At 39.5% G+C, this 10,186-nt stretch overlaps 2 protein-coding genes across 4 annotated transcripts in view; one reads left to right on the top strand and one right to left on the bottom strand.

Annotated features, from left to right (window-relative positions):
- Window positions 1–10,186, top strand: part of LOC139624209 (RNA-binding protein MEX3B-like) — a 222,134-nt gene that overhangs the window by 121,138 nt on the left and 90,810 nt on the right. The gene's annotated exons all lie outside the window — the stretch shown is intronic.
- LOC139624203 (uncharacterized) lies at window positions 86–9,702 on the bottom strand. Of its 3 annotated transcripts, none has more exons than XM_071483124.1 (14): window positions 8,340–9,702; window positions 7,783–7,951; window positions 7,203–7,387; window positions 6,578–6,624; window positions 6,108–6,255; window positions 4,992–5,152; window positions 3,802–3,956; window positions 3,533–3,616; window positions 2,817–2,883; window positions 2,539–2,661; window positions 2,314–2,441; window positions 2,069–2,185; window positions 1,268–1,375; window positions 86–396 (listed from the first exon to the last, which is right to left on the bottom strand). In XM_071483124.1, the coding sequence occupies exons 1-14, from the start codon at window positions 9,409–9,411 to the stop codon at window positions 300–302; spliced, it is 2,661 nt and encodes an 886-aa protein (XP_071339225.1). In that variant the 5' UTR covers window positions 9,412–9,702; the 3' UTR covers window positions 86–299. The 3 variants fall into 3 exon arrangements, with proteins under 3 accessions (XP_071339225.1, XP_071339224.1, XP_071339226.1); XM_071483123.1 differs by having other exon boundaries at window positions 7,203–7,390; window positions 8,340–9,699; XM_071483125.1 differs by lacking the exon at window positions 3,533–3,616 and having other exon boundaries at window positions 7,203–7,390; window positions 8,340–9,701.

Here is a 10,186-nt window from a genome sequence, read left to right as displayed (position 1 = left end):
GTATTGAGATAAAACGTCTGATGTAAGTAGGTAATGGAGCCTCAGGATGGTGGATGGGAACTCATACAGTCAACCACATGCAGACACACTCAAGTGTTTTTTTTTATTAATATCTTAACATGAGTCATAATCCGAATTTGACACCCAGCAAACCTCATTTAGTAACACCACATTACTCATTGCTGTAATACCACAGGAAAAAAATGCCATAAAAGTAAAAATGATATGACTCAGCTACATTTTGCTCTTTGGTATGCTGTGTATATCTGTCCAGCTGTGTGCAGATGTTTGTGTGTGAGTCAGGGCAGAGGGTACACTTTAACAAAAGTGTTGACCTCTCTGATCTCTCTCTCAGTGGGGAGATGGGCACAGTTGTATAAATGGAGCACCTTCAACCTGAAGAGAAAGAAACATGGAGACAGCAAGTAATTACTAATGATAATTGTGCGGTACATCAATAGGTTACAGTGCCTTTTAGGTTTAAAAGTTATCACCGTTTATTCATAGGTGCTAAATTTCTAGAGATAGCTCAGCTCTCATGATTATAGCTACCACTTGCAGCCAATCTGTCTCTATTTTACAAGACATCACACCACACAGTTGGTCATCATGGTTGGCAGTGTTGACAAGCTTTATTTTGATCATTTATATTATCATCACTGAAATGGATCTTACATGTTTGGTAATTGTAATATCTTAGTTCCATGCCACTTAAAGTTCTCAGCATGTACAGATGTGTTTCCTTTAGTGTGTGTCACTTGTCACAGATGTTTTCACACTCGTATGATATCACTATATTATAAGTGGAAGGCAGATACAAATATGTCCATACAGCCATATGTCTGTTAGGCCTTGACCAACAGAATTTCCGGGGAGCTAAATTCAGTGGCTACATAATACATGTGTGTTCAGGTTCACTTTGGTCATCGGCAGCAAAAATGCTCTAATCTTTACAGAATCACTTTTGTGAATGGCTGTTCTATAGCGCAATTTTAAAAAGTAGTATTACACATTTAAGAGCTGTTGAGACATTTTACTTCCTGTGGTGTTAAAATTAAAGCAGTAACAGTGGAGAGCTTTTGACCTTTAACTGTGTGGACAGTAATTCAATCAGCAAAGAGTGTGAAAAAGCTGACATTACACCTTAAATTCATGGACTCTTCAAGCGTTGAAAAGTGTCATTGAGCTTACAGAGATTGTTTAATCTGCTCTGTGAAATTAAAGCAGACAAATACTGACTAAAATGTATTTGTGCACGTGCATTTACCTCTTGCAGTGTCTGCAGAGCTTCAGTATATTCTCTGATGTGACGTGGCAGAAACTGAGTTTGACAGTATGGAGGTGCCCACTGCAGTAGTTCGCCAATAGAGTAACCCTGTGTGTCACACACACACACACACACACACACACACACACACACACACACACACACACACACACACACACACACACACACACACACACACAATGTAACACAAATTTACCATACATGTAACTATAAGCACCATCACAGTGCATATGCAAAGAACAATAAAACATAGAAAGGTTTTGCTGGGTGGACAAAAGACATTATGCCATATTAATGCTTCATTTATTCTTCCTGTAGGTCAAAACTAAAATCAGTTCTCCTGAACGGCTGTCATGTCACAGATGACTCACTAAAGAAACTCGTCATGAGACACAAAGAGAGGTCAGAATACTTTCCCGGCTACAGCCCCAGTCTATTTATCCGTATGTCTACATTTATTTATAAATATAGTTTGTACTACACTGTAGGCCTATGTGGATGTCAAGATGCATCACACACACACACCATGTCAGTAAGCACTGATCACACTCATCAGTTTCATTGCTGATATCAGTAGATATGGGGACAACACTGCACACAGCTTAAAAGAAGCTTTCAGTTTCAGTTGATGGGATCCATTTGAAAGTGATGGTAGATCTTTACCAAATCATGACATACACCACTGGACCATTTCATAAGACATATCACTCACACACACACACACACACACACACACAGAAATATACCACGACTTAGTTTGTTGTTTAAAATGTTTCTTACCCTCTGTTTCCTGTACCAGTGGAGCTGAGATCCAACTGCTGAAGTCTTCTACAACCCAGGGACAGAGACTGAACTCCTGCATCTGTTACTGCTTTACAGCCACTAATATCAAGGGATCTGAAACACACACACACACACACACACAAACACATGCAGTCTATAGCTGTAACCCACTGAGTCTGTAGGGAATTAATGCAAAACAGGGTGGTCTATTATTGTGTTTGTGTGTGTCCATGTGTCTGTACCTAATACAAGGTGTGTATTTGCTGATGTTGTGCAGAGTCAGATCAGTGACTCCAGGACAGGAACTGAGGGTCAAACTCTGAAGTTTTGCACAGTTTTGAAGCAAAGTGTCCACTGTGGCATCAGTAACCTGTTCCAGTAAAGTCCAGAGGCAAATGTCCTGGTTTAAAATCCATACATGAAATATTTTAATCATACAAAGTTTTTTAGTTAAATCTCAAACTCACCGCCTGTAGACCAGTGAGATTGAGGGAAATGAGACATTTGAGCTGTGATGTCATCACTGTGAGACTGTGTGCGTTGACTTTAGGAACCTGTCCGATGTTAAGATGCTTTAGGCCAGGACACACCTAAAACACAGAACATGTTCACATCCCTTGAGAAAAGCCACGATAAAGCATATTTTAGACATGGTATGTGGTGCTAAACAACAGTACTGCATACGATCATTTACAGCTTAAACAGTTTCATATTTAAAAGTTGATTACTTTTTAAAATAAAGTACCTCATATATTGTCTGCAGACAGGACGGAGTAAGAAACTGACAGCCAAACACCTCCAACCTGCACAGACTGTAAAAACACAGCCACAAACAGATGTTTGATTATATCTGGATGGATTATCCACTAAAAAGGTAGGTGAAAATGAAAATACGATTGTCAAGTCCACTTCAGGAGGTAAACCAAGGCATGTTTTAGCCAGATGCGACGACAGCAAATGCATTCTCACAACCAAAACTCCTCAATGTTTTGGGTTACATAATGTTGCCGTTCACATCCACCTGGTACCCCAGTGCTTCACGCACAGCTGAACAGTGTTGCCCACAGCTACAGCCTGAGTTAAGCCACCTTTTCCTCTAAATTGACAGCTGAAGATGAGATCTTCCCCTAATATCAAGAAAATTAAGTACCAATTATGTACTGTGAAATTGCAATGTTGGAAGTGGCAATCATACAAGGGTAAAAACATTTGAAAAAACACAGTTCCTCAAAAGAATTTGGATTTTGCAGGTATGAAATACAAATCAGGTCTGGAAGCTGCATCTGACTACAACTTTAGATGCAACATGATTAAAACCTCAGTCATCAATCATCAGTCATCTATCAGTCTGATGCATCTTGACATCCACATAGGCCTACAGTGTAGTACAAACTATATTTATAAATAAATGTAGACATACGGATAAATAGACTGGGGCTGTAGCCGGGAAAGTATTCTGACCTCTCTTTGTGTCTCATGACGAGTTTCTTTAGTGAGTCATCTGTGACATGACAGCCGTTCAGGAGAACTGATTTTAGTTTTGACCTACAGGAAGAATAAATGAAGCATTAATATGGCATAATGTCTTTTGGGCACCCAGCAAAACCTTTCTATGTTTTATTGTTCTCAACTTTGCATATGCACCATGATGGTGCTTATAGTTGCATGTATGGTAATTTGTTTGTGTGTGTGTGTGTGTGTGTGTGTGTGTGTGCATTTGTGAAACTGACCCCATGCAGCTGTCACTCAGAGCTTTCACTCCTGTGTCTGTTGCTCCACTCCAGCTCATGTCCACACTGGTCACTCGATCACACAGCTTCCCAATCAGAGGCAGCATCTGGTCACCATGGAGACCAGGACCAGAGCAACTTGTGACCTTTACTTCCTGTAATTAACAAATGATGACTTAGATTTAATACAGTCTCATACAAGCATTTAATGAAGCAGCAGAGTACAGATTTGTAGTGAGCACAATGTTGACATGAAAAGTCCAGTCAGAAGTCTTCTCTATCTCAGAAAGTGTACGTACAGGATACATGGATGGATTATGAGACAATGGGCCACTAGTCACTGGCATGTAGAAGGCACTCCTACCTCCTACATAGAAGCCAGACACCCAGACCAAAAGAGATGTGTCCCTTTGTATTGTCTTTGTGGTAATATTTTGTGCCTTGGAAGATGTTTTACATCTTTATGTCCTTTGTTTGTTTTTTGTGTCTCCTTGTGGTCACCTTGCGTCTGTGTGGTTGTTTTGCATCCCTTGTAGTCAATTTGTGTCTCTTTAGAACCGGTTTGTGTCTCTTTGTTGTAGTTTGATTGCATTTCCAAAGAGAAATGTTAACAGTCACCTCAAACACAAGTTCAGACCTAGGGACCCAAAAGGCTTGTGGGCCTTGTAGGCCTATTCAGTAATCTGTCCATAAAAGTATAAAATGTATTTAATGGTAGTACTATTAGTAATATTTTTTGCATAACATTATATGGCTGTGGTGACTTAGTACACTCCATTAACACTACAGGCTCTCTACAGTCATATGTTTTATTGACATTGACAGCAGGCAGATGGATTCAGGATGTGGGATCAATAAACTCACAGTGTCAATAAAACAGAGAAAATGCATCTCACGTCATGACAAAAATTGCCTCTTCAGTATTTTTTGTTTTTTGCCCTCCAAGTGGAAGATATTTTTGCACAACACACAGAGAGCACAGTGGCTCATTGATTAGATGATCTAATCCCACAATTTGAAGTCCTCGCTCTAAAATCATGTGACGGCAAACAACCCAAGCCTTCTGTTTTGAGTGATCAAGGACCCTACAATACAACACGAGTACCCTACAATACAAAACGTACCTGTAATGTAAACAAGCAATCTCTTGACTTGAGTCATTAGGTTCCTAACTTTTTTTTTTTTTTTACCTCCAGAGAGTCTCTACACAAAGTGAAAAACATCTCCAGCCCACAGGAGGTGAGGGACAGGGCCTGGCAGCTGTACAGACACAGGCTGCGAGGACGACGCTTGCCCACAAAAAGCAACCACTGCTCTGTCAGGTTGGAGTTCTCAATCCTCAGATTTTTCCCTTCAGGAACAGAGGGAGAAACACAACAAATATTTAATGTTGAGCATATGAACTTGTTTTGGTGAGTGAAGACTCTGACCTACAGTTGGTGTACAGGTATGAGAGCATGTGATGGTGCAGGTCTGCGTTATCGTACTGTATGTTTGTCCAGGGAGGGGTACAGTACACCACTGCACTGGAAGGACTTACATCATGAGAACACACCATGTGCTGCTACATTGAGAAGTTCAGGGCATCCCACTAACCTAGGTCATTAACTCAATGTGTAACCTGAACCTTAAAAAACCAAACTGCAAAAAGCCAGACATGTAAACATATTTAGTATACATACCACAGTTGTATTATTATTGATAGTAGTATCTGAGTTGCTGCCATGTCCTCTGCCTGTTTTCAGATGGTCAACTTTGCATGGAAGGCTATGTATAGCTTATTTACTAGTACTTCATTAACAATGTTATGTGCTCTTTCATTGTTGCATCTTTCAACTGTGCTGCATGTATGATATTAATATTTTACTGATTTCAACATTTTATCTTTTGAAACATAATAATCATATTCTATTTATGTCCTGCTTATTGCTGCTCTGCATGTTTCAAAAAATGTTATAATCAGTATTGCTTGGCTTTGTTTTGTTGCTTTGTGTTGCTTTCATGGCTACATGGACTGAATGGTGTTCTTATAGTAATGTTTTGCCGTTTACTTTTGCTCTGTGTTGCTTGTACACTGTCCTGAGAATTCGTACTTTTTCTGCTGTAGCTGTGCTCGTGGCATCTTGTGATCTTCTGTCTGTAACTTTTAACCCTCACTGAACTTCAGCAACATCTTGCCAAAGGACGGCGCTTGAAAATGTTGATTAATGTGCATTGTACTTATGAATAAATAAGGAACCAACTGCAGCAAAAATGTGTCCCTTTTTTCAAGTCAGAAGTGTTTACTGTACAGCAGGCTGACTCACAGAGTGTGTGATCAGTAGCCAGTATGTGCAGGCGGTTGCAGACCTGCACCACTCTGCACAGATCACTGGGAGGCAGCAGAGACAGGATGGACAGCCACACCTCATCAGGCAGACACAGCCAGCAGTCACATACAGGGACACCTGCTGGCTGACACGTACAACGATAACAATACACACATACACTGTTAGTAGCCTACAGAAAAGACATTACAAGTCACATGGCTGAAAAAGTTTTTTTCAAAGTCACTCGTTGCCCAAACCCCAAAATTACTGCCAATTAACGCCAATCACATGACGTTGAAGGCACGGCCATGTTCAGTCTTGTGCAAACATTGTTAGAGTTGGAGATGTGACTTTTCTTTTTGCAGTATTCAACAATGTATTTTGAACATAGTACAATTTCAGTAAATGTGATCAAATTGTTTGTAGACTAATATCCTCATAAACAAAGTGATATAAAGATTTCTTACACTGTATCTACAGTCAGTGTTGTTCACAGCAACATGCACTCTTGTACCTGCAACAGCAAACAAAGAGTTATATGTTCATGTTCTATTCGGGGAGAAGTGTTATAATTGTCAGGACATCCAGTCTTGGTTCAAAACTAAGAGATATTAAACATTGGTTAATGACTTATGAAACTTTTACTTTTGCAGTAACATGATCAGTTTAGTTTAATAATTCCTACTCCACCCCCCTGATATTTTTCATCACTTGTGACTGTGAATTAACTGCTACAATCTGAACCAAAGCATTACTCTACTCATAACCCATTTTGAATTTAAGTCTTAAAATAAATAGTTAACCTTGTGAGTACAGGGTCTCTATTTCTCCATGTGACCAAGTGAACATATTTCTGGGCCTATGACATGATACACAAACACCAGCTTTCTAATGAAAGTCCTTTTTATCTTATGACTTGCTGCTGACTGAATATCTGATTTAGTGTGAAATTAATTACCATTTATCCAGTCATACGACATGTTGATGACTTTGCCTTTTTAAATTAATGTGGTTTCGAAAAGCATTTTAAAAACAACATTTTAATTTCATAACATTTCATAAGCATGGCTGTTATTTTATTGTTAAACTTACCTTTGGCTGATGATGTTGATCTGGTATCAACATGATGAAGTGTGTGCATCTCTGTAGTTGGCATGCATGTGTGTGTATCCCTGTAAGGTGATGTGTGTTTCACTCTGTCCTCTCGTGTGTGTCTCTTTGTGTGCATTTGTGCATTGAGCCTCTTTTTGTATTTGACTGCACCTGCTGACTGTGGTCTGCTGCAGACAGAGGACGAGGTTCAGTGTGACACTGGCAGAGTTACAATATGTCAGAAACATTTCATCAGACACAACTTATCAGTTAGAAGTAGCCATTGATTCATTTTGGGAAAAAATATCTGTTCATTATTCAATATTTTAAAAGTAAGGAAGATTTTGATTGTCTACCAACAAATAAATTCAAACTGCCAAAAATGAGCGTTTTACTTATTTAATAGCGCATATTCATGTTTGAGCAAAACTCAGAAACAGAAAGCAAAAAATTAATTAGTGATGTATGATTTCAATTAACAAAATCCAGGCAAATATAAATAGTTTTTGTTCATAAAAATTAATCAACACACACTCACAAATAACTTATTAAATTTTCATGCGATTATTGTATTTGTTACCTCGGTAATATTCCTCCATTTGTGAACAAGGACATGTCCATACTTGACTTTCCACACAGCCTCCGGGCACCTCGATCTCCAGTTGTCTTCTTTTGACCTTTGACACCACTCTGCTGACTTTGATGACATTTTGGACCTGGATGACGTTCAGTCTTATTTGGCAACAAAACTGACCATAGACACAGAGGGAGGCAGGTCACACACAGACACAAAGAAAGACAAACACAAATTCAATATATTCATGCACACATCCATGCAGACCAGTGGTTCCTAATGTTTTTATCTCATGATCCCTTACATCAGAGAGTGTCTTCTTGCAATTCTTTCAGCACATTGTTCATGAATTTTAAATAGTAGTAGATTGGTTCATTTAAAATATTTTTAGAGGCTTGGACAAGTAAAAGTATCCAATTTCTCATCAAAAACAATAAAAAATAAGAGAAAAGTTAAAAAAAATACATATATACATAGATGGCAGTACTTCAAATTTCTCTGCACTTGTATAATATTTAACTTTACAGTGATTAACATCTGCTTTCATATATGATAGTTAATACCTGAGTCAGCAGTAAGTGCAGCACTCTCCTCCACACTGGGAACATTATCAGGCACAGTCTTCAGGTGCTGCACAGGTGTGTTGATAACCTCAGCAGTGGAGGTTGTGGTTTCTGAAGTTCTCTTCATGAAGTCACTGTGTTTGTCACCATTAAAAGTGTTCTTCTGACACAGCGGTCTGCTTTCCTTCACAGTCAAATTGTCACAATGTTTGGTCTCCTCATGTTCAGTAAGTGTTGCCCTATATCTATTGTTTGTGGTTCTGTCCTGGTTCTTGTTAATGGCACCTGAGCTCCGATCCTCTGTGATCTTTGCAGCTGTAATGATTTTGCTTCTTGCTTTATCAAACTGATTTTTGATCTCAGGATTTGTGGTTGAAGAGTTATAATCAAAGCTAGATGTAGGTAGGGCTGGTGCTGCAGTTTCTTCAGGTGTCTTCCTCCCTTTTGCAGGTGACTCCATGAAGTGTCCTTGCTTGATATGTCGGCTTTGTCTGACGTGATGCAGCTGATCCACACAGAGCTGGTACTGCTCATATACAGTTAAATTTAATGGTATTTTCAAGTGACAGGAAAAACTTGGGGATGCAGTTTTTCTTGGTATCTTCTCTGACTTGCTGCAGCTCATATTATCATTTGCATACACTGTAAAAGCAGAGATGCATTCATGCTCCACATGCATATTTCCATCAATTTCATTTAACCTAGCATCTGTTTTCTCCTTCTCGACTTCAGCCATCCCTTCAACCTTCTTCCTCAGTTCCCTGTGATCTTCTGACATGTCTCCTTTTGACTGAGCGCCAGCGGTTTTATAAATTATATCCGTGGAATTCTTGCTTTGAAGTGATGGTTTTAGGGTGATCACAACACCAAACACTGTGCTCTTTCTACCAATGACATTGCCCAAACATGATGTGGATTCTTTGATCAAACAAGTTGCAGGATCTGATGCAAGCCTTTCATTTGCGCTGCTGTCAGATATGTTTGTTTGGTATCTTTGATTACATATGTGCAGTTTGCTTGTTCTGCAGTTGTGGTGAGGAATTTGTTTATTGGTGGTTTGCTGCAGCTCCATACTTTTAATATTTTCAGTGTCTCTGTTCTCAGGCCAAGTTACTTCATCTCTCCCCTGGGTAGAGGAGAAGGGAACGTGGAGATCTTCTTGTAAAGGAGGTTTACATCTAGAGAGGAAATTATTTTGTTCACTGTTATAATTTGATGGTTTAAGTTGCCAAACCTTCCCTGTATTCCCTCCTTCAAGTGTCTCATCAGTACCTGCAGCACAGCAGACTGGACAATGGTTCTTCTCTGCAGAAAGATGTTTACATGCAGGTGATCTTTTCTCTGTTCCCTTCTTCTTTTCATTCTTTTCATGGGCCAAAATCAAACTGTCAGCTTTGCAAAGTTCATGGTAAACCTCTGATCCGCTGCTGAGGAATCTGTGAGCCCAGTCCAGTGCATGCCTTAGCTTCTGCTGTTCACTGCAGAGAGAGTCACTGAGAAGGTTCAGCTCCTGGTTAATGTCCTGCCTATGGTTCCCAGCAACCTCCAGAGATTCAGACACTGCACTTGCTTGTCTTGTGGTATGATGTATCTCCATAGCTGGATTTTCCTCTTGAAAAGTTACCCGTGACTTATATTTTTTAACATTATCCACTGTCACACATTCATGGAATTTGGCCTGTCTTCCCATTGCATGCTCTCATTTGACTGATGAACCAACGTTGTCTTAGCATCAGTCAACAAACAGCCATGCAGGCTGTTTTCTTCTTCATCACCTCACTTGGCCTTTGCAGAGTCTTATGTGTCTGTGATGTCTTAACACCATCCTGTCCAAACAGAAGAAGCAA

Source organism: Trachinotus anak, unplaced genomic scaffold, assembly GCF_046630095.1.
Source record: "Trachinotus anak isolate AG129_WGS33_773 ecotype Australia unplaced genomic scaffold, CSIRO_AGI_Tana_v1 ptg000008l, whole genome shotgun sequence".
NCBI lineage: Eukaryota > Metazoa > Chordata > Actinopteri > Carangiformes > Carangidae > Trachinotus > Trachinotus anak.
Note: the sequence above shows the minus strand (reverse complement) of the source record. Positions and strands in the feature narration are given on the sequence as shown.

Bases quoted from the DNA above. Each gene is read 5' to 3' on its own strand.
- LOC139624203 (XM_071483123.1), bottom strand. From the start codon at position 9,411: ATGGAGCTGCAGCAAACCACCAATAAACAAATTCCTCACCACAACTGC. The intron at 6,625-7,202 runs GTAAGTTTAACA...TTGCTGTTGCAG, and splicing joins ATCAACATCATCAGCCAAAG to GTACAAGAGTGCATGTTGCT. The intron at 3,617-3,801 runs GTCAGTTTCACA...TTCTTCCTGTAG, and splicing joins CTGAGTGACAGCTGCATGGG to GTCAAAACTAAAATCAGTTC.